General features: G+C 42.0%; 1 protein-coding gene across 1 annotated transcript; it reads left to right on the top strand.

Moving 5' to 3' along the window:
• Positions 1–850: 850 nt before the first annotated feature.
• Positions 851–23,516, top strand: LOC121275640 (protein shisa-like-2B). The gene is made up of 3 exons (XM_041183144.1): positions 851–1,041; positions 12,735–12,892; positions 23,371–23,516. The coding sequence occupies exons 1-3, from the start codon at positions 851–853 to the stop codon at positions 23,514–23,516; spliced, it is 495 nt and encodes a 164-aa protein (XP_041039078.1).
• Positions 23,517–24,605: the final 1,089 nt, after the last annotated feature.

The following is a 24,605-nucleotide window of genomic DNA, read 5'->3' as shown; positions in this document are numbered from 1 at the left end:
AAATTAAAAACAATAATAAGCAGAAGGCCGCTCTGCATTTATAAAGGGTAAGAACAGCTTACAAACCCCGCTCGTTAAATCACCTGCCTTCCCTTAACATTAGTTGGTATCGTTTCTCCATTTCCTGTGTTTTATGGAGATTTCCGGCATTTGCAATTTTTAGTTGGGAAACAAACTAATTAGTGAGATATTGTTAGAAAACAGCATCTTAATTTATAGGAGTTTAAAAAGTTAGTCCTACAACAATAAGTTGGTGTGACATATTTCAGTTAAAACATCGACTACAACTCTTTACCTAATTGGGAGCTTCAATCACTTAGTAAATGCTCTGGGAAGTGCTTCCAAATTCATTTCGCTATCGGTGGGGAGACTGATAATCTGCTGATTTCAGAATACCAGTCAGTCACTCCATCTTAAAGTGAGACTGCAGAAAATAATAATATTGGAGCTGTGCTGCCGCTCAAACAAACGCCCCAGTTCCCTCTCGAATTTTTTTCTCCCCCTCAGATGACAGGTGCATCTCTGGATTAAGAACAGAAACTGCTGGAAATGCTCAGCAGATCTGGCAGCATTTAATGAAGTTTTATTTTAAAACCTAACAATCAAGTGGCATAAAAATAGCAACCCCTGGAATTTATAGACTTCCTTACTGTTGGTGCCCTGCATTCGCTGTTAAATCAGGAGTCTGCATTTCGCGTTCAAACGTTGGGATAACCAGCTGGAGGAAGGGGCGGGGTCGCGGGCGCAGCTGGGCGAGCGGCTGACCGCCTAGAGTCGCTGTGCTGGGCTGGGCACTGAATGAGGGCAGAGCAGCTGAATATGCAGTGGAGGCTCGGGAGCTAACAGCAAGATGAGTGAACCGGCGCAGCTCTGTGGCAGCTATTCCAATGTGAGAGAGGAGCTGGTGGAAAGTTTCTGGTGTCCGAGGAAGACGGACGGCGCGGACGAAGTTCACTGCTGCGGCTTCTCAGACCTCAAGTACTGCTGCAGCGAGGCCGACAACTATTTCCCCTATCCGCACGGGTACATGTGGTCACTCAGGTAACCCCGGCGGGCGGCAGACCGAGGGGAGAATTGGGCAAAGCAGAGGGCTGAGATACCGAGAAAGGAATGGGGAGACAAGTGGGAAAGAATTCGAAAGTGAGTGAGAGAGGGAGACGAAACGGCATGCATTATAATATACCTTATCAAAGTAGCATCCAGAAGCTAGGCTGACTGGTTGGAGCCAAATTGTCTCGACCTTTCTGTGATCTTTTTGTAATTTTGCCTTAAATTTACACCAGAGGAAGAAAACGTGCATTTATAGGTAGGACGTCTGTCAACAGTTCATAGCAATGAGTTAGCTTTGAATTGTGGTCACTGTCACCCAGGCAAATGCAATAGCAAATTTTCACACAACATCCCACAAACAGCAATAAAACGAGAGCTCAGTCAATCTGGATTTTGTTGAATGTTGTGGAATCTTTTTTGTCCACCTGAATGGCAAATTGGGCTTCAATTTAACATCTTATCCGAAAGACAGTACTTCCCTCAGTACTGCACTGAACTACTCGCCTAGATTGGGTGCTGAAATACATAGTGGTCCTTGAACCCAAACTCTTCTGACGTGTGTTTTGTGAAACCCTCGAATATTTAAATATTGGATTGTTCTCCCAGCAACCTTCAGACCCATTTAAAAAAAAAGTTTTTTAATGTTAGTAAAGGAAAAAGGTGTGAGGTTCTTAAAGAGTATATCCTTTTTCAACTTGGTCTGATTCAGAATTCAACACTTGAGAGGTGTTTAGCCAAAAGCTAAATCAATGAGTTTTTCACTGGTACTTGTTACATAGGGACATGGAACATAGGACTTAGGAGCAGAAGTAGGCCATTTGGCCCTTCAAGCCTGCTCTGATATTCAGTAAGATCAGGGCTGATCTGATTATGCTCTCAACTCCATTTTCCTGCCTGTCCCCCATAGCTCTTGATTCCCTTGTCTAACAAAAATCTGTCTAACTCGGCCTTGAATAAACTCCATGACCCAATTCCACTGCTCTCTCGGGAAGATAATTCCACAGACTAGACCCTCAGAAAAAAAATTTCTCCTCACCTCCGTTTTAAAAGGGAGACCTCTTATTGTCCCCTAGTTCTAGTCTTCCCCACAAGCAGAAACATGCTCCCAGTATCCACCCTCAGGATCTTATAGGTTTCAGTGTGATCACTTCTCATTCTTCTAAACTCCAATGGGTATAGGTTCAACCTGTTCAATTTTCTTCATATGATAAGCCCTTTATCCCATGAATGAGTTGAGTGTACCTTCTCTGAACTGCTTCTAACACTATTATATAATTTTTAAAATAAGTATATCCTTTTTCAACTTGGTACTTGTATGCATTGTAGTAGTTGGTGTATTTAAACATAGTGATGTGTAAGACATGCATGAATCACCTTCCTGGACCCTGAGTATCCTGAAGGAGTGCTCATGTGTGAAGTAACAAAACATTGCATTGCTCAAGCGGAGAAGGGCTGAGCTTGAGCATCAGCTGACAACATTCCACAATATATAGGAGGAGAAAAGCTTGTTGAAATGGATGTTCCAGAAGTGATTCAGAGAAACAGAGGAATGGATAACCAAGCACAAGGAAGGCAGGATGAAATAGGGGGAGTTAGTCCAAGGGACCTCCAAGTCTTGATTCATCTACAAAAGCAGCATGGGGGATGGTAGCTGTAAGCAACACCATGGCCTCATGAGACATTGGTGCAATGAGAACTAGTGAATGTAAGTTGTGGAGTATTCCATTATATGGGGAATTGGTAGTCCATTTTTTTGTAGCTATAGTTTTTGAATCCAGAATGACATGTTGGCTTCCAATTACCAGGATAAAGACATAAGCTTACAGTAGAGATCTTGAAAAGAGACTTTGAAGAGTTAGCTTAGATTGCTTTCAATGTCACAGACTGACCTGCTTATATAGAGGGGATGATTAGCTGCATAATTGAGAAGCTTACAAAATAACAGCAAAAGGAGGGTTTTTGGGCATTGGGTCAAATTCTGGGGGAAAAAAGAAACCTCATACAGAAAATTATGGCGACCAAATTCGAGGTTCCGTGATCTTCTGTGGTAGTTTAGAAAACACCACCCGGGAAATCAGTCCCATCCACAAAACTGGTCACACCCCCAGCTTCCACTAATTGTGCCAGTTTGCAGTCTTTCAAAGAGGCCTTTAAAATTGTGCTGCTTTTAGTAGTGCAACAGCATTAAGAGGCACAATTTAAAATCTTTTAAATGCTTTATTTTTAATTCACTAATTTGTACTAATAGAACCAGCAATGTGTAGTTTTTTTAAAAGTAATTTTCAATTATTTCTTCTGCCCTTCTCAAGGGCAATTAGGGATGAACAATAAATGCTGGCCTAGTCAGCAATGCCCACATTCTGCAAATGAATTTAAAAGAAGGGTTAATCAGGTATTGGATTAAGCATTCTGATTAAAAATGTTTATTTTTTGTGATAAACCCATTTCCAATTTTATTAACAAAACTACACTTGAATGTATTGAGTATTTTAATGCAAATTTTTCAAATAAAGTTAAGTTCTAAAAGCCCCTAATTGATGGAAGATTCTATATTCAGCAATATGCAAATAAGTTGAGTGAAAATTTGAGCAAAAAAAATCAATTTACAAAAACTACTCAATTTTGAGTGCAATTTATGCCTGGATTGCCAAGTGTGCCAAAAATGGAAACGCCTAGCCCAGATCATTGCAGATGATGGATGCCATGTATCCAGTCTCAGCTCATCAACAAAGACCCCAAAGACGCTTCATTCCAACATCTAATTAGTTCTTAAATAATTCCTAGGTTTTTACTTCAATTATTATCTGCAAGCCATTCAATATGTTGATGATTCTTTATGTAATGGAGTATCTGCAGACATCATGCTAAATTTGCTCTTTCCCTGTGACCCCTTGCTGCCGCAATGATATATTCAGTTGTCACTACAGTTGAAGGATACTGTTTGGACGTCATGTAGCAGTCTTTTATAAGTTACAAGGAAGTCTTTGTTAACAATACTGAACTATGTATGTATTTACAGTAGATATGGAGAGGATTCCATGCTAGATCCTTACACATTGCTACTCATCTCTAGACTGGCCCTAGCTCTAAGCTGTGTGTCTTTTTACATCACTGTGTGGGTGGTACTGAATCTCATGTTAACTCTTTAGACACCAGATCTTCCTCCTACAGCGTGAGTTGTGAGGAGGATGCAAAGACTCTTCAAGGGGATTTGGAGAGGCTGTGAGTGGGCAAAAATTTGGCAAATAGAATACAATGTGGAGAAATGTGAGGCTATCCACTTTCATAGCAAAAACAAATATGGTGTATTTCTCAAATGGTGAGATGCTGAGAAGTGTTGAACTTCAAAGGGACTTGGGTGCCCTTGTCCATTAGTCACTGAAAAATTACATGCAGGTACAGCAAGCAAATAAGAAGGCAAATGGCACATTGGCCTTTATTACAAGAGGATTTGAGTATAGGAGTAAAGATGTCTTACTGCAATTATATAGAGCCTTGGAACCTGGAGTAGTGTGTGCAGCTTTGGTCCCCTTACCTAAGGAATGATACACTTAGCATAGTGGGAGTACAACAGAGGTTCACTAATTTAATTCCTGAGATGGAGGGATTGTCTTATGAGGAAAGATTAAATAGACGGCGTCTTTATTCTCTGGAGTTTATAAGAATGAGGGCTCGACACAGTTGGAGCAGGAAGGATGTTTCCCTTGGCTGGGGGTCCAGAACCAGGGATACAGTCTCAGAATAAGGAGCTAGTCATTTAGGACTGAGATGAGGAGGGATTTCTTCACTCAGATGGTGAATCTTTGTAGTTCCCTATCCCAGAGGGCTGTGGAGACTCGGTCATTGAGTATGTTCAAGACTGAGACTGATAGATTTCTACATATTAAAAACATCAAGGGATATGGGGATAGTGGAGGAAAATGGAGTTGAGGTAGAAGATCAACCATGATCTCATTGAATGGTGGAGTGGACTCGAAGGGCTGAATGGCCTACTCCTCGTATTTCTTATGTTCTTATGTAATAAAAATATATATACTCTGTGTGTTTGTATAAAGAGTGTTTATTTGGGGTCATGCACCCATTCAACTGCCTCTGTTGTTTCCCTCCCTTCCCCTAACCCACTGGGGCAGGGAGTTTGTGACAAATGATGAAGATCATGGCTTCGGTCTTTCAAATGTTTACTTGGTGGAACCATATCTCATTCAAGACTGGATTTCAAATAAGCATTTTGAACCTGTCCTCTGCTCCAATGATTTGCATACAGATTTCATATCTCCATCCCTGGTTTAATTACTTCTGGGATTTTATTTTTCCCTTTATCTGTAGTGCATAAAACACAATTTCCCTCTGTTACTTCATTCTCTTCCTTTTCATTTGTTTTTGACAATTATTTATACAACTTTTACCACATAACCCCTCCCCATCCTTGCTAGTTTAAAATCCTTGTAATTCCCTATTTATGAATTCCATCATGACCCTGGCCCCAGCTAGGTTTAGATGAAGCCCGTCCCAACAGGACAGCTCCTTCCTGTACTTGTGCCAGTGTCTCATGAAACAGAACCCTCTTTCCCACATCATTCCTTCAGGGATGTGTTCAACACCTGAATCTGTTTATCTCTATGTTAAGCAATAATGGTCTAGGTAATAATCCAGAGATTATAACCCTTGGGGTCTTGTCCTTTAATTTAACTCCTAGTTCCTGGTACTCTTCCTTTTGTTGTTAGTTCCAACGTGCATCACAGAACTGTTTTTTCCTTTTCCCCTACAATATTCTTTCAAGCAGGTTTGAGATATCCATCTTCCTTACACCAGGATGGCAACATACCACATGGGACTCTTGATCCTGATTACTCAGGATGTTATCTGTCCTCCTCATTACTGAATCCTTACAACCACATTACATTTCTCCTTCTCCTCCTCCCCATTATGGACAGCCTTTTGTTCTAAGGTGCAAATTGGCTGTCCATCTGACAGTTTTTATCCTTATCCTCACAGGTAGCAAGTTCATCATACCTGTTGGATAGGATCAGTTACTATGGTTCCTCATTCTCTTTCTCACCTGGGTTCCCCTTACTCTGCACACCATTAGTCAAACAAAACTTATGCTGAACCTGCACCTCTCTACAAGTCTGACCAATGTCACCTTGCTTATTATCAGACGGTCTCCAACTAGCTCTATGATCCTGAGCCAGAGGCATTTGAGTTGGAAATATCTCCGCTAAGTGTGTTTGCTCAGGAAAGTCTCACTGCCCACAAGCTCCTACATTGTGCAGTTCAGACACACAATCTAAGTTATTTATTGATCATTTATATATTATATTTATGTAATATATATATAGTTTTTTTTTACATTTTTTACACATTAACTTGCACTAAGCACTTAACATTGGTCAAAAATTTTCAGTACTTATTCCCACTCACAAACCAATAAAAGTATGGGAGGCACAAAAGGAATGCCTCCTTCCCACACTGCAACAAATTCCCATTCACACCAAAGTCACAGTTTTAGCATTCTATTCAAGCTGCACCCTTCTTATAACCATATCTCACTTCATGCTCCTTCTGAGCTCATTCTGTCCAAGAGACACACTTTCTGTGCCCTTAACCCAATTCCCACTAAACTTTTGACAATCCAACCTTCCTGCTTAGCCTGAGGTTCCTGGTATTGTCCTGAAGCACTGTCTGCTCCCTTTCAAAAACACCATTATTTGCTCTCCCTCAGAAAAAAATATACCTTTGAACCCTCTATGCATGCAAATTATTGCCCCATTTCTAATCCCCTTTTCTCTCCAAAATCTGTGAACACGTTGTCACTTCCTACATTAATGTTCACCCATCCATCAACTCCATGTTTTTGTCTCTAATAAGGATTTGTTTCTGTCCCCACAATGCAAAAGTGACCCTAATCAACACCATAAATGACATTTCTTATGATTAAGTGTATTGCATTAGCCCTTCTTGTCATAATTAACCTTTCTGCAGCCTTTTACATAATCCGCTACACCATCCTCCTCGAATACCTTTCCTTCATTATCTAGCTTGGTGGGACCCAATTTGCTTGGTTCCTGTCTTATGTATTTGACTTACCAAGGATTCATCTTTTTTCCCCCTGTATATTATCTACATACATCACCTTCGTGATATTAGTTCACAGGTTGAGTTACCACATGTACGCTAATAACACCAATCTCTACCTCTCTACTGCTCCTCCTTTGCTTCTGTGTTGTCAAAATGCTTATTTGAAATCCAGTCTTGAATGAGATGCAGTTTCCTCTAAGTAAACCTTTGAAAGACTGAAGCCATGGACTTCATCACTTGTCACAAAGCACCTTGGCCCAGTGGGTTAGGGGAAGGGAGGGTACAACAGAGGCAGTTGAAAGGGTCATCTTGATATTTGTGACAAAAAAAGTCCCAGAGCTCCTTGGACTTGCATGTGGAGAGACAGGGAAGTGTGATTTATGAAGTAGTTTATGATGAAGAGAACCCAGGGTCAGTTTGGGTGGGGGGGAGGGGAGGTGTTATTTTTGCATTTCAGCATTATCCTTGGGTAGTGAGCAGCTTTGGCAATGGATGGTGAGACTTGATGGTGCTTTATGTGCTTCAGCCAGATCTTGAGATGGATGTTTCAACCAGCTGTCCGCCATAGACATTCAAATCTGTATTCCTTGGACTTAAGGGTGTGAAGATGAATGGAATACCCGGGGGAGTAACTTGAGTGACAGAGGTAATGGTTTTAATGAAGATAAGGGCATCAAATGTGGTGGAGTGTATGTAATTTAGTAACATGCTATCTGTAAAAATGCCATGATGAACTGTAGCCCAAAGGTGGAATAGTTAGAAATTTGAAAGTGCAGTGATAACCTTTTTTAATATTCATTCACAGTATATCGGCATGACTGGCAAAGCTAGTATTTATTGCTCAACCTTAAGTGCCCTCAACTGAGTGGCTTGCTAGGGCATTTCAGAGGGCGTTTAAAAGTCAGCAACATTTCTGTGGGTAGGCTACCTTCCCTGAAGACCTTTAGTGACCTAAATGAGCTTCCTCGACAATCCAGTGATCTCATGGTCACCGTTATGAATACTAGCTTTTTATTCCAGATATATTTATTAACTAAATTTAAATTCCCAGGTGCCATGCTGGGATTTGAACTCATGTCTCCAGATCATTCGTCCACGCTACTGGATTACCAGTGCAATAATATAACCACCATGCTGCTGTTCCCATCACTTGAGTGACTTGAGGGAGAGACTTTCCAGGGGTGGACATAGGATTTAGTGGGTTGGTAGAGGGGAGGGAGATGTGGGTGAAGAGTCATTCAAGGAAATGAGCAGGGATTGCCTTATCAATGATATATATGGTGAGAATCACAATGTCATGTGCAATGGCAAGACCGAGGGGGCAGCCATGAATATGGGTAGGAGAATTTATATGAAGGTGGAAGGAGAGGTTTGGGGAGGAAAGGGGATTAGTGATCTCAAAAGGGAGACGGAATGATGAATTGAGATGGAGTATGAAATCTCTGGGCATGAGAAGTTCTATGGTGCAGAGGGGCAGGGTGGAAAGCAGAAAAGATGTCTGTGAGAAAATGGGTGTGAAACTTGGTTGTGATACTGAACAAGGATTTTAAAATAGAGGCATGAAGGATGGAAGAAAGTGAGATGCTCAAAAGAGGAGAAGTTGCCAGAGGAGTAGGGAGACAGACCAAGCTGTGATTTGGAGATAAGGGCCACATCACCATGTCTCTGTCAAGTCATGATCTTGATGTAATTATCTAAGTAAGCTCATGGATGTCTGGGGCCTTTTTTCACAAGGGGACATACATTCATGGGAGACGGGTAAGGATAGCTAATTCACTGGAAGAATCTACAAGGTCAACACTAGGAGCGATAAGTGGAACAGGAAGGATGTTGATAAGATTAGCCCCCCACAGGTGCAGTGGACATGAAGGTCAGGGAGAAAATAGAGTGGGGTAATTGAGGCTGGTGCTCATTGAGAGTGCCTTGGTGGGACCATCTGAGGATGTCAAGAGAAGCACTAAGTGAAGCTGTAGGATGATTAAGGAGGAGGCCCAGTCTGGTCACAGCAGTGGGAGATAAGAGAAATTACAAGCGCTGAGGGATTGGTATTTTTGAAGGTAGAGTACCTGAGAGCACATGATGGTGGGAGGAGGAAAGAGTAAGTGGAGAAAAGAGAGAGGGGGGGAAATAGAAGTGATAGGCTGGTGTTCAGAGAAGCAGTCAAAATGTGCATGTGAATGGAAGTGGAGTAATCAAGCACAGTAACCTGGTTACATGCTAGATTAAGAGAACTATTCTTTGAAATACATGGGGAGTAGGAAGGTGACAAATGCAAGTAAACTAGACTTAAAGATAAAGGCCTAATAAAGTTAATATAGTTTGGGTGGAATCAGTGACAAACTGATTTCAAGATGCTGAGACAGGCAAGAGAGCCCAGAAGCTATTCAAAGGGCAAAACATTGGCCAGAATTTTCCAATTCCAAGGGCGTTGGGCATCATGGCGAGCAGGGGGGACAATATGATGAAACAGCCAAAATCATGTCATTGTGAAACAAGTTTGTGATCGTCTGCTCCACCATCAATGGCTGGCTACATTTCCCACCATTGCACTTCAAGAACCTAATTTCAATACTTTAGCATCTCATTATAAGCCCTGCTTGCCAGAATCATCCCCCCACGCTGGACCATTCTGGGCACATGGGTGTGATTGCACACTGATGTGTTTCACAACAGTACATAAGCAATGTGAGCTGCGATTCACTCAGGACTTCGAGGTTTGTTTGCCTACCTTGCTTCGGGCAGCACTCGTGGTCATTAATGCCAGGCTTTGCAGGCAGCACCACATCACTTTTAGGGGAGCTCACGGGCAGGTCTCTACCTACCAGACCAGCCATAAGGCGGTGGTGGCTTTTTAATGGCTGCAGGGCTAGGGCTTGCTTTGCGAAGGGGGAGAAGCGTCCTCAGACAAGGGAAGAGGCTGCAGGGTGAGGGCTCTACTGCAGAAGGGAAGGTATCCCAAGATGTGTGTGTGGGGACACGTTGATCTGTGCAAACAGCCTCAAGTGGCTGAAGGCTGGGGAAGCAGTCTCCAGAGGAGATGAGGCCAGATGGAGATATGAGGATGTGTGCGAGAGAGTGAGTGGTAATGTCCCTTGAACTGGCAGTGAGTGAAATGCCAGTGAGTGTGAGATGGCCTTGTAAGTGTGTGAGTTTAGAATGATAAGATGGTTGCCTTACCCTGGCAGCACAGATGAGATCATTGATCTGTTTTCTGCACTGGATGGCCAACCTCTTGAGTGCAGCATTGGTGCTGACTGGCTTCCAAGCCGGAGTGGTGAGATTGATGGGCTTCCTGCAGCCAGAGCAGGGGTAGAGGACATTGCAGCAGGCCTCCACATCATCCAGAAGGTGTCCCAGGGATGTGTCACTGAATCGGGGGCTGCAATCTGCTCGGCTTTTGCGGCTATGTCTTCTCTGGAGCAGTCCTGGACTGCAAGCATTGAGAAGTGTGTGTGACTGCAGTTTAAATATGGCGCCCTGCATGAGGAAGTGATGAGATAGCAGCGTGGCAGGCAAGAATTGCGTCTAGCAGGTAAACAACTTTCTTCCCACCCACTACCACACTTTGTGCAAATCTGGGACAATTCCCCCCATTAATGTGCATATTTTCAATAATTTGAATACTTCCTGTCAGCAAATTGAAATAGAATTATCACTTCAAGGTTCAATACCTGTAGTGCTCTTCTACATGGTTGTCCCATCTCCACAGTAGTTCTATTGGAGTCTTGTGACCTAGTGAATTCACTTTTAAGATTCCCACCATTCCACAACCTGATCCTGCCCAACCTTTTGATTTTTTCTAAATAAATGTTCTTATATATACTCTCTGCTCCATATTCTTTGCTCCCTTCTCCCCAGCTTCAGAGGCTGCCCTTTGAGCAACTATGGTTTTGCTCTCTCATGCACTTCCTCAGTCTCTTCAAATCCTTTCTCAATTTCAAAAATTCTGTTTCACATTCTGTTCTTTCTTTATCCTGCTGTTAATAGTCCATTTTTTTGTTTCTCATTGACCTTAAAGTGTTTGCAATGTCATCAGATTTATGCACTTGCTGACTTTACTAGCACAATAGGCTGAATTTTATCAGTCCCTGTCTGGAAGAGCATCCAATTTGCATACTTAACAGCATTTTGCCAGAAGTGAGGTGGTTCCCCCTACATGGAGAGGCTGCGACCTTCATTAAGGTGGCCTTCCTGATGGGGGAGGGGGGGGGAATGGGTGCCATTGCAATCGGATGATTCATGCCACAAAGAGCAGGCTGCCAATAGGAAAGGTCACTCCAGCGGCTCCAACGTTGCCCCCAGAGAGGTTTCCCTGCTGCTCAGAATGGTCTACCATCCTCCATTTTGAGGTGCCCTCGAATAACCTACCTGTCTCAGCAGCACCCACCTTTCCTGGTGGTGCTGCTAAGGCTTCAGAGCTGCTGGCCCTCTGATTGAGCTGGCAGCATCAAGAGTTGGCAGCCGGCAAGTGGCCTCATAGGATACCGCCGGTGGTAAAATCACTGAGCTGGTTCCGTTGTCAGCTAAGTACAGGCTCGGGACCCATTTTTCAGCCCAACATGAGGTCCCAAAGCTTGCAGTAAAATTCAACCCGCTATTTCTGTTGTATACTAATTTATTTTCAGAACCAAAATATTTCTGTAGTGACAGCATTGTTTTGTTAGAGGCCCCTCACACAGAAATATTTGAGAAACCAACCACTACCTACATTTATCTGTCCATCAACACCATTAAAACAGATTATTGGTCCTTGCTCTTTGTGGAACATTGTTGTACTCAAATTGTCTACTGGGTTTCCCTAAATTACAATTGTGAATACATATCAAATATAATTCATTGTCTATGCGCCTTAGCAACTTTAACGATGTTAAAGTTGCTATTTAAATTAAAGTCGTTGTTATGCAGCCCTTTCTAATGTCCTGAGGTTGTGAAAGGTGCTGTAGAAATGCAAATTCTTTCTACTTTATTAAATAAGTACCCTGGTTTTGAAAAGAAGCTTATAAAGTATTTGCAATGTTTGTGAAGATAAGTATGTTTCAATCCTACTGCCGAGTAATTTCATCCTTGAATTTATTAATAAAGGCAGAGTGTACAGGATAAAAGAGTGTGACGTAGCTGAATTATTTCAAAATCCAATAATGCTGCAATATAAAGGGTGCAATCACCTTGCTGCCGATTATCTTGATGAGAAAATGGAGAGGGGAAAAATTACATTTGATAAAAATAAATTTGTCATTGCCTCCTTATTTGTACTTGCTAAATAAGATTTCAATCTACGGAGCTAATTTGCCATCTCATGAGCCCTAATCTTTCCCCTGCACCCAATGTGGAATTTTGTTAAATTCATTCTGAAAGCACCATTGGATTATATTGACTACATTGGCTTCATGATCCCTGTAATTCAGCACCATTTTTAAAGAATTCCAGTCGATTAGTGAAGCATGACTTTTGAAACTAACATATTTTATTGCAGCTCTCCGGGAAATGTGCTTGACCACTCTCTCCATAAGCATGTGCTATACTAAATAATATTCAGGTTATATTTGGGGGAAAGAGATGTATTTGAATATAATTATTGAATGTTCTACTTGACTTCTTTTGTTCAGTATAGGTGCAATGGTGGGATTAGGAATTGCTGCCCTTGTTTTACTGGCATTTGTCATCAGTGCCTTTGTGCTGTGCTATTTATTTCTCTGCACTAAACCTCAAAGATTAGATTCTGGCCTCAGACTGCAGAACCTGACAACACCTCCAGTACAAACAAGTAAGACTAAATTCATCAGTGCTAAAGTACCTCTGATGTGCTGCATATGTTTTTTTGTTTCCTACTGCAAGTTCAAAAATGTTTAACTTGTACTCGAGTAGCAATATTTTCCTTTTTCCCCCTAATATTTATTCAAACTATTTGCTCTTGTTTCTTAACTTTTGGCTTTCTGTAAATCAATAACTGGTAAACATCTTACCAGGAAATGTTACATCTATGATTTAATTTATTTGTAGTATTTGTTGTGACATGGCAGATGATGTATGCTAGGCAGATCAAATACACAAGAGAAACTTGATCATGAGGTCACAACGATTTTGCAACTTGTATTTTATTTTGAGATGTGTGCCTTGAATTCAGTAGTATTAAATCCACCAAGACTTAGATTTTTTTTTTACAAAACTAAATTAAACATTTATTAATAAAAGAAAAGGTTTCAAGCACGTACCTACATCTACAAATTACTACTATAATAACTCCTAAAACCCTTTAATTAATCTAGCTCCCAGTTACACCTCTGGTAAGGCAACAATCAAAGCAAATAGATTTAAACAGACCCAGGCAAAGCAACACAATATCCTGGACAGTCACATTCAAAATGAGTTTTCTCAGCTTTGGTTCCTGTCGACAGCAACTTGATGCACAGAGGCTAGAGGCTTTTCACACTTGTGTTAGATCTTAGAATTCTTTCTGCCTTATATATAACCTCATCTCCTTTATACATGTTTCTCTCTTTTAATGCAATTTCCATTGTTCCCATATCTTTTTGCAGCTTTACTTTTCTCATAATATAAACCTTTTCATAGTACTAATTTTATCAGTGACCTTTGGGAAAAATAAACACACTGTTTGGCTTAGCTTGTTCTGCTAAATGTAACATCTTACCATCTCTTTGAAATTCAAGCTACATTGTTTTATCAAAAAATGCTCATTTTCCTCACATTCTAAAACTTCCGCCATGTTTACATATTTAGCATTTCAAACCTAGCTTCCTTTTTGATAACAGCCTCCAGACCAACTGTCTCCAATTCAATTAAATCCCACACACACAGAAACAACCCAAACCCCGCTATTAACCTGCCTTAAATCACAACATTATGAAAATTATTATTTTCATGGCATATTTAAGAGTTAGGTTTATGGTACTTTAGTTGTGTTGGCACTAATACTTAAATCTATCCTTTTTAAAACTATGAAACCCATCCTAATAACCACCATTCATGACTCACATCAGCTAACTTTTGTAGATAGTTCAGCCTGGTTTTTCAGCATTATTGTGCCCAATTTTTGGATAGTACAATAGACCCATGCTCACTTTTGTAGCCTGCCGTCATTTCCAATGGATGGTGAAAGCTCCCACTTTAAAGGATACAACTGGACATTGTTGAACCCAGGTACGTTCTATTAATGGAGTGCCCTGTTATTTTGCTGCAGCTGCAGTAAAGGGAGAAGTGAATTTCAAGGGACTCAGTGTACAAGAGTAAGGAAGCCTTGCTGCATTTGTGGAGGGTTTTTGTGAGACCACACCTGATATACTGTGTATACTTCTGGTCTCCATATCTAAGGAAGGATATAGTTGCCATGGAAGGCAGTGCAACAAAGGTTCATTGGATTAATTTCTGGAATGAGGGGATTGACTTGTGTGGAGAGATTGAGTAGAATGGGCCTATACTCTTTGAGTTTGGAGGAAGCCAGGAATGTGATCTCGTTGCAATATAAAAAGGCTTTGACAGGGTAGGTGAGGAGCTATTATTTCCTTTGGCTGGAAAGTCTAGAACTACGAGCATAGGCATAGGTTAAGGACTGACCATTTTGGAATGAGTTCAGAGGCTGAATTTTTCCATCGGTGAGCTGGGGCCGGGGCCTGCTCGCCGATGCAAAAATGACGCGGGATGAAGTCAGGCGGAAACCCCGACATCATCCCGCCCCATTTAAATATTCAGGAAGGTGGGGGGACAGCACAATCAGCTGTGCACCCACTGACCTGTCAATGGCCAATTGAGGCCATTGGCAGGATAGTTAAAACAATTAAAGGCCCTGCCCGTCCAACCTTAAGGTTGGCGGGCAGGCCAGGAACCCCAGCGGGCTTCTGAAAAAACATGAAACCTCATCCATCGGCGGGATGATGTTTCATGTCAGTTTTTAAAAAGTTTAATAAAGTTTTTGTGATATTCATTAACATGTCCCATCTCATGACATTGTCACATGAGGAGGACATGTTAATTGTTTTATTTTTCTATTTTTAGAGATTCAGAAACTTTCAGTGATCTCCCTGAGGCAGCACTTACTCTCAGGGAGATGTGCGCTCTTTTGTGCACATGTGCGAAAGAGCGCACTCTCGCATTTGGGGGATCCCCCGCCCGCACAGGGAGCGCATAACGCTTCCCGTCGGGAGTCACGCTGGGCAGGCCTTAATTGGCCCGCCCACTTAAAATGGCGGCGGGGCCCGTTTCAGCGGTGGCGATCAGCTGCCTGCCCGTCAAGGACAAAATTCAGCCCCAGGTGAATTTTCTTTACTCAGAGGGTTGTGAATCTTTGGAACTCTCAATCTCAGAGAGTTGTGGATGTTCAGTCATTAAGTATAGTCAAGACGGATGTTGATGGATCTTTGGACTCTAAGGGAATCGAGTAATATGAGAATTGATCCGTAAAGTGCATTTGAGTTTGATGGTCAACAATGATCCTATTGAATGGTGGAGCAGGCTCGAGGGGTTATGTGGCCTACTCCTGCTCTTATTCGTTTGTTCATCTGTTCTGATGATGCTACCTTCAAAAACAGTTCCTCTGACATGTCCTCCTTCTTCCTTAACTGAGGTTTTCCACCCACGGTCGTTGACAGGGCCCTCAGCCGTGTCCGGCCCATCTCCCGCGCATCCACCGTCACGCCTTCTCCTCCCTCCCAGAAACATGATAGGGTCCCCTTTGTCCTCACTTATCACCCCACCAGCCTCCGCGTTCAAAGGATCATCCTCTGCATTTCTGCCAACTCCAGCATGATGCCACCACCAAACATATCTTCCCTTCCATAGGGATCGTTCCCTCCGGGACACCCTAGTCCCCTGCTCCTCAACCCCTATATATGGCACCTCCCCATGCCCACGCAAAAGATGCAACACCTGCCCCTTCACTTCCTCTCTCCTCACCATCCAAGGGCCCAAACACTCCTTTCAGGTGAAGCAGCATTTCACTTGCATTTCCCCCAACTTAGTCTACTGCATTCGTTGCTCCCAATGCGGTCTCCCCTACATTGGAGAGACCAAACGTAAACTGGGCGACTGCTTTGCAGAACACCTATGGTCTGTCCGCAAGAATGACCCAAAGCTCCCTGTCGCTTGCCATTTTAACACTCCACCCTGCTCTCTTGCTCACATGTCTGTCCTCGGCTTGCTGCATTGTTCCAGTGAAGCCCAACGCAAACTGGAGGAACAGCACCTCATCTTCCGACTAGGCACTTTACAGCCTTCAGGACTGAATATTGAGTTCAACAACTTTAGATCTTGAACTCCCTCCTCAATCCCCACCCGCTTTCCGTTTCTTCCCCCTTCCTTTTTTTTCCAATAATTTATATAGATTTTTCTTTTCCCACCTATTTCCATTATTTTTAAATCTTGTATGCCCTGCTAGTCTTTCCACCCCACCCCCACTAGAGCTGTACCTTGAGAGCCCTGCCATCCATCCTTAATTAGCACATTCGTTTAGATAATATCACTACCTTCAACACTTCTTTGTTCCTTTGTCTGTGACATCTTTTGATTATCTGCTCCTATCACTGCTTGCTTGTCCCTACAACCACACGACCCCCCCCCATCTTCTCTCCCCCCACCAACCACACCTCCCCCCCCCACCTTAAACCAGCTTATATTTCACCCCTCTTCTAATATTCACTCAGTTCTGTTGAAGGGTCATGAGGACTCGAAACGTCAACTCTTCTTCTCCACCGATGCTGCCAGACCTGCTGAGTTTTTCCAGGTATTTTTGTTTTTATTTTGGATTTCCAGCATCTGTAGTTTTTTGTTTCTATCTCTTATTCATTTATCATTAAGAGCCCAACAGATAATTTTACTATTTCCAGAAAACTTAAATCTTATGCAATTTCAATTTTTCTGCTTGTTCCCATTGTTATGTGGTTACCATTAAATCATTTCTTTGTTAATAGATTGGAAAAAGCAGATTTTGAGGGGCTGAAAATAGAAATTGAGAAATAAAATAGACAATAATATTGGCAAACAACAATGCAGAATAACTGTAAGAAACATTTAAAATGGTATTCAACACAGTGGAGGAAAAATATACTCCACTAAAAGGAAAGAATGAACGAAACAACATTAGTGGGATTCCAAGGATGAATAAAGACATAAGGAAACAACTGCGTGTTTAAAAAGAGGCATACGTACCTAGACAGAAGAGGAATTCAGCATAAGAGAGAATACAAAGAGATTCAGAGAGAAGTAAAAGAAAACAATTAGGAAGGTAAAGAGGAACTATGAAATCAAATTATCAAGGAATGTGAAACAAAATAGTAAAATATTTTACAGGTACATCAATTTTAAAAAAAGGAAGCCTATGATAGGAATAGGACCATTAAGCGTGATTCAGAATAATACCATAGGTAATGATAGATGGCAGAAATATCAAAATTATTTTGCTTCATTATTTACCAAGGAGATAGAACAGGTAGACATGACATTGGATGAGATGATGAGTAATGAGAAAGTGCATTTAAAGTAATGAAATGGGTGCATTGAATAAGCTAATCAAACTCAAAGAGGATAAAGCCCCTAGTCTGGATGGATTGCATTCAAACATTTTAAAAGAATCTAGGAAAGAGACAGCATAGGCATTACTGTACATATTTAATAATTTGTTAGAAAAAGTTGTACTGTCAGGTGACTGGCATAATTCCTATATTTAAGAAGGCAGACAGGACATGTCCAGAGAATTATAGACCAGTCAGCTTGCATCGATGGTAGGAACAATAATGGAATCCCTACTGAAGGAGAGAATAGGGAAAACCTTGCTTGACCAACCTTTTTGAAATTCTGGAGGAGGTAACTTAGAGTAGACAAAAGGCCATTTATAAGGTGCCTCAATAGAAAAATGAATAACGTCATAATACAGAGTCAAGGGGCAAGTGGCAGAATAGATTGCTAGCTGGCTTTAAGAGAGAAAGCAGAGGGTAAGAGTAAAGGGTAGTTACTCAAAGTGGCAGAAGGTGGGAAGTGGTGTTCCACAAAGGTCACTGCTGGGACCACTGCTGTTCACAATTAATGATTTGAACTTTGGAATCAAAAACACAATCTTTAAATTTGCAGATGACATCAAATTGAGGTGGAGATTGGTGAATAGTCAGTACCGAGGAGAACTGCAGCAAATTACAGGAGCACATTAATAAATTTGCAGAATGGGCAAATCATCAGCAAATGAAGTTCAACACAGATAAATGTGAAGGAGTACATTTTGGTAGGAAGAATAGGGAGGTCACTTATTAATTGGAAGGTGCAGGTCTAGGTGGGGTAGAGGAACAAAGGGATCTTGGGGTATAAATACTCCAATCAATACAAGTTGCACCACAGGTTAGCAAGGCCATAAAAAAGCAAACCAAGCACTAGGCTTTATTTCTAGAGGAATAGAATTGAGTAGTAGGGAAGTTATGCTAAATCTTATTGAACTTTGGTTAGACCACGCTTGCTGAATGTAGTTCTGGTTGCCGTACTATAGAAATTATATACGGGCACTGGAAAGGGTACAGAGAAGATTTACAAGGATGAAATCAGAAATGTGATGGTATACCTATCAGGAAAGGAAGAATGGACCGTGTCTTTACCTCTTGAAAAAGGGATAACCTGAATAGAGGTTTTTAAAATTATGGAATATTTTGATGCAGTGAATACGGAGAGAATTAGATGAATTTTCCCAGACCTTTGGAGATGGGCTGAGAGACTGGATGGTGTCATTTGGGGAGCCTGATAGCTTCCTGCTGTGATGGCATATTACCATTGGTGGGAACCTCAGTGGGGCAGCTGCAGCAGGGAGGTGATGACAGTGGTATTGTCACTAGACTAGTAATCCAGAGACCCACGGTAATGCTCTGGGGACCTGGGTTAAAATCCATTTGAATTCAATGAAATATTTGGAACTAAGAGTCCGACAATGATCAAGATGCCATTGTCAATTGTCGTTTAGGGAAGGAAATCTGCTATCCTTACCTGGTCTGGCCTACATGTGACTCCAGAATCACAGAAATGTGGTGGGGTGGAATCGTCTGGTCCCGTTAGTGGTGGGTGTCACGGTGGGCGGGGGGGGGACAATTCAGTAGGAGGGGCAGAAATTGGTTTCACGTCGGCATGAAATCATAGCGGGATCATCCGGTGGTATGGACCTCGAATCCCACTGGAGGCCACTGTGAACCTGCTTTGCATCCCGCTAATGGGATGCAAAGTAAGGCCTGACCAGAATTGTCACCCCGCACCTGAGTTACCATTACACCAGTAGAAAATCACGCCAGCCAGGAAAACGCCTGAACAAATGAGACATGCGGAAGTCGAGACTCACCTTTAGGGCCTTGCTCAGATCACGGACACCCAAGGAGAAGATGTTGCTGGAGCCCTACAGTGACCGGGTCCTGGAGGAACACATGCATCGTGTGCTGGGTGGATTCCTCATGCATGTGGCTCCACCGCGGAGCATTTCACAGAAAGCGGGAGGTCTCCATTGATGCTTAGGGTCTGCTTCGGAACATTGCCGTCTTGGCCATGACTGATACAGATGAACAGCGAGGTGGGGTGGGCAGTACTTTGCCTGTGGCAGGAGAGCCCACTGACAGCTTCCATGGCTTCTGCCATGACACCCGCCACCAATGGGACCAGACGATTCGACCCACCACATGTAGGGCCAGACCAGGTAAGGATGGCAGATTTCCTTCACTAAACAACAGTTGACAATGGTTTCATGGTTGTTGTTAGACTCTTAGTTCAAGATATTTTATTGAATTCAAATGGATTCGAACCCAGGTCCCTAGAGCATTACCTTGGGTCTCTAGGCCTGCCCCCTTTAGAGGCAACCTCCTCCTGCTCTCTTCGTCAAGACCCTCAACCCCTCTCCCCACACCCACTGGGCCTCACCTCCCCTCCCCACTGTGAGAGGCCCGCACTTACCTGGTCCTGGACTCTGGGATTTACAATCTGGGGACTGCTTGTAGTCCCAGTTCTGGCCGCTGCACTAATGGAGAGATTGGTCAGCAGCTCTCTGAAGTGGTTCTTCTTCCTGAGTGAGGGGCTGAAGTCCCGTGCCCAGCCAATTAACACTCTTGGAGAATGCATTTCGCGCTGACACTTCGGGTGGCAGGCCGGGTAGGTGAGGTGAGGCCTGAGGGGGGAGGGGAAAAGAAGCTGTCATCTGAAAAATCCAGCCTATAGAAGTATAGAAAACTTAAGGCACAGAAAGTGGCCATTCAAGCCATCATGTAGACCAACAAAGCCTAAAGCCACTTTCTAGCTCTTGATCCGTAGGCCTGTCGATTACAGTACTTCAAGTGCAGATCCAAGGGTTTTTTTTTAAGTATGATAAGTGTTTCTGCCTCTGTCACCCCTTCAGGCAGCAAGTTTCAGACCCCCATCACCCTCTGGTTGAAAGGAATTTCTTTTTGATTCCCTTCTACCAATTCCTTTAAATCTATGTCCCCGATTATTGATCTCTTTGATAACTGACATAGTTCCTTCCCATAATCTCAGTTTAGTCCCCTCACAATTTTATACACTTCAATTAAATCTCCCCTTTGTTCCAAGGAAAACTACCCCAGTCTATCAAATCTTTCTCATGGCTAAAGTTCTCCATTGCTGGCAACGTCCTTGTAAATCTCCCCTGTACTCTCTGTAGTGAAAGCACATTCTTCCCATATCATTGATATATACTATGAACAGAAAAGAACCCAGTACTAAGCCCCAGAGCCCCACAGAGAACAGCTTTCTGATCACAAAACATCTTTTGACCATTAGCCTTTGCTTCCTGCCACTGAGTCAGTTTTGGATCCAACTTGCTGATTTCTCTCAAATCGCATGAACTTTAAATTTTCTGACTGGTTTGCCATGTGAGATCTTGCCAAAAGCCCTTGCAGAAATCCATGTAGACTACATCAAAAGCACTACCCTGGTCGACTCTCCTCGTTATCTCCTTTGTTCAAAAAATTCAATTTAGTTAGAGACAACTTTCTTTGATTCCTTCATCAATCTGTGCCTTTCTAAATGCCAATTTACACTGTCTCTCAGAATTCTTCCCATTAGTTGCCTACCACCGAGCTCAGGCTGCCTGGCCTGTAATTACTTGGCCTGTCCCTTCCTCCCTTTTTAAACAATGGTACAATGTTAGAAGTCCTTCAGCCCTCCAGGACCATGCCTGTAGCTAGTGAAGATTGGAAATAATGGTCAGAGCATCTGATAATTCTTCCCTTGCTTCTTTTAGTAGTCTAGGATACATTTCATCCAGCCTGATAATTATCCAGTTTTAAAGATGATAAACATAATATTTCCTCCCTCTGTTTATCCCATCCAATATTTCACACTCTTCCTCCTTAACTACAATATGTGCATCTTCCCCTTGTTATATTACCTTTTAGATTGTTTTTCTTAATAGAGTATGGGTCATTCTTAATCCTTTTAGTATGCATTTAATATATTGGAAACAAGAAGTTAAGAGTCATGTTTTTACTTGTAGTCTTATTAGATTAATGGATTCTTTATAAAGACTGCAGCAGCAACCAATATTGATACAGTTTTTGCAAATATTGTAATAGGTAGGTCTGTTTGAAAATCACTAACAACATTCTACAATCAAAGGCTTAATGAGAATTTCAGTTAATCTGCACTTTATCGCTTTATTGAAGTATTTTTTTTATTAAGGTCACACAGATTCAGGACCTCTAAAAGCACTGAGAACCAGAATAATAACAAATAGCATTCGAGGTGCTTTAAATAATGTGCAGCCTAGATTTACGCCATGACAGAGAGGCTCTCCGTCGTGGCGAAAACTCCAGAAATGGCCAAAATTTCTAAGTCCCGTCGCCGAACCCGGCATTTCTCATCTTCGCAGGGGCAGACAAGGAGTCACACCGGGGTTCACGCATGCGCGATTCACGGATGCAGCTGGCCATTTAAATCAGCAGCTGCCTCCTCTGAAGTGGTAGGACAGGAGTGTGAAACCCCAAGTGTGCAGTTAGAACAAGTAAGAGGAGGTCTGAACTTGGTGGATTTATTTGGTTAGTCAAGGTAGCCCTTTGGAGAGATAAGGTACCCTTTTGGATAGGGTCTCAGGGCACCTTTGGGAGAGGCCAGGCACCATTTGGGATTGTTAAAAATGAACATGATTATGTACTTCTTACGCACAAACTGTCCAACTGTCAAAGATGTCAAGGAATTGTCCAAGGATACTAGGTGAGTTGGGATGGATGGGGTAAGGGCAAAGGGTGGTGGGTGGGGGGCATGGGTTGGCATGAGTTGCCACTAAGTTGGTAAAGGAGATATGAGGGTCCATGAGGGTTGGTAGAGGGGCATGGGTTGGCATGTGCATGTGTTCGCATGGATGGGACATAGGGATTGTTTGGTGGGTAAGGGGGAGTGAGGGATGAAGGCTGGAGGGCTGTTTCTTGTTTAGTTTTTAATTTATTTAAACACACTGCCGGAGCACAAAGGCAGGCCTTCTACACAGCTGCCTCTGCACCCGGCAGCCTCTGCCATCTTTGGGGGTTGCCTTCTCCAACTCCTATTTCAGCCCAACCACGCCACCCACCACCCCCCCACCCCCAACTCGACTGAAAACCTGACTTGTGGCCAGGCATTTTTAAAGATTGGGTTCGCCGAGCTGGGAAATCCCCTGACTCTGCACACCCTATCCATGGATGAAAATCTAGGCCTGAATTTTATTTAGTAAGCAATTTAAGGTGAAGCATATATTAAAGTAAAAATCCTGCCAACCCCCAAACTTAATGGCATATTTCCTCTGTTAAGAATTGGGGGTTGATTTCAGACAAACAAGATGGAATCTATTAACGCCAAAGTAAAAAGCAGATTCTGAAAATCTGAAATAGAAACAGAAAATGCTGGGAATACTCATCAGTCAGGCAGCATCTGTGGAGTTTCAGATCAATGCACATTTGTAAGAATCTTGTAATCTCTTAATATTGAATCAAGGTTGCTCTCACTTGATAGTTTGTAATGCATTAATTAAATGAATACATTGTAACGATTAAATTATTTTGTATATATGTAATTTTGCATAATTGTAAAAATACAAAATAAAAAGACATCTGTCAATTTAACCTAAGATGATGAAAGTGATTTTTGATGTTTGGATACAGCTTCATACTAGTTGTTATGTAATTTGCATCTCTGCAGCTTTCATGTTTAAAATAAAATTTACAAGTGATAATCATACTAGTTTCTGTTTTTGACTTGTAATTAGTATAATAACCCATACCTTATTTGCAGGGACAAAGAAAAACAAACAAGGGATCTTGGAAACAACAGTGCGCACATCAGCAGGAGTTCCACCACCCATTCCAAATAGAACTGTTCAAGATCAACCATTGACAACAGTGATAGAGATTGAAGCTGCAGCAACCAGAATCTCATAAGTTTGTATTTCTTAAATAAGGAAGTATTGCATTTTAAAATAAATGTTAAGCCTATTTTACTAAGAACAAAAATACAAAAGTTGATTACTTTATTATGTTTTTTTCAATCCAAAATAATTGAGGATTAGTGTTGTAAGTAATAAAGTGTATGTATTAAACAGTGTTAGGAACAAATGAGGCGGAACTTTTTAAGTGTATGTGGTTTGTGACTTGTTTTGTTTCAAAATTCAGATTCAGAATGATGGCAGTGCAGATGCCCAAAAATATAAAAATGTTTTAAAAATATTCTGCTAATTGAGTTAAGTAGGCAACATTGCCCAAATAGAGATATATATCATACACCTTAGATCGAGTAAAAAATTTGATCTAGAAAATAATGAGAGGGGAGAATTTTCTCCCTGTCGGGCAGGCTGGGCGGGAGTGGGCACAGGTGAGCATGCAGCTGAGTGCTCCCTGTGTGGGTGGGGGGAGGAGAGAGAGTTGGGGGCCTGCGCACTTTCGACACAGCAATCTGCCTGTATATATTTGATATATAAAAAAAATAAAATTGTTCAGACATGTCACAAGAGGTGGGACATGTTTATCAATTTACATGATGATCGGAATGAAGCGCGGTGATGTCGGGATGCACGCCCGACGTCACCGTTCGTCATTTTACGCGTCAGCGTGGGGGGCCCACTCCCACATGCTGACCAGAAGATTCTGGCCATAGATTTTAATTTTTGATTCTGTATAAGGTTCAGTCAGATGGTAGTTAAGATTGTTTTTAATGCAAGAAGGGAAAATTAACAATTTCTGTTGCACTGGAAGAAAAGCTGCAGTACAAATATACCACTTCATATAAAATCTGCTTAAGAAGGAATACTAATTACTCGAAATAAAAATCCTGTTCAACCAATACTGGACATTGCAATTGAACCATTTGATGTGGGTTTCTTTCTCTTCACAACTTTCTAATCTTTGGATGTCTGCTTTTCTTAAGGTCCATGTTTCAGCCCCATAGGACAAGATACACAAAGTCACAGTCTTGATAATTCTTAGAATCTCTACTCAGTCCTATGCTGAGCAATTTTTTTATGTTTGGGGAAT

The sequence above is a fragment of the Carcharodon carcharias genome, chromosome 1, assembly GCF_017639515.1.
Source record: "Carcharodon carcharias isolate sCarCar2 chromosome 1, sCarCar2.pri, whole genome shotgun sequence".
Classification (NCBI taxonomy): domain Eukaryota; kingdom Metazoa; phylum Chordata; class Chondrichthyes; order Lamniformes; family Lamnidae; genus Carcharodon; species Carcharodon carcharias.
Note: the sequence above shows the minus strand (reverse complement) of the source record. Positions and strands in the feature narration are given on the sequence as shown.

Coding starts and splice junctions, on each gene's coding strand:
- LOC121275640 (XM_041183144.1), top strand. CDS start 851: ATGAGTGAACCGGCGCAGCTCTGTGGCAGCTATTCCAATGTGAGAGAG. Junction 1,042..12,734: donor GGGTACATGTGGTCACTCAG/GTAACCCCGGCG, acceptor TCTTTTGTTCAG/TATAGGTGCAATGGTGGGAT. Junction 12,893..23,370: donor AACACCTCCAGTACAAACAA/GTAAGACTAAAT, acceptor CCTTATTTGCAG/GGACAAAGAAAAACAAACAA.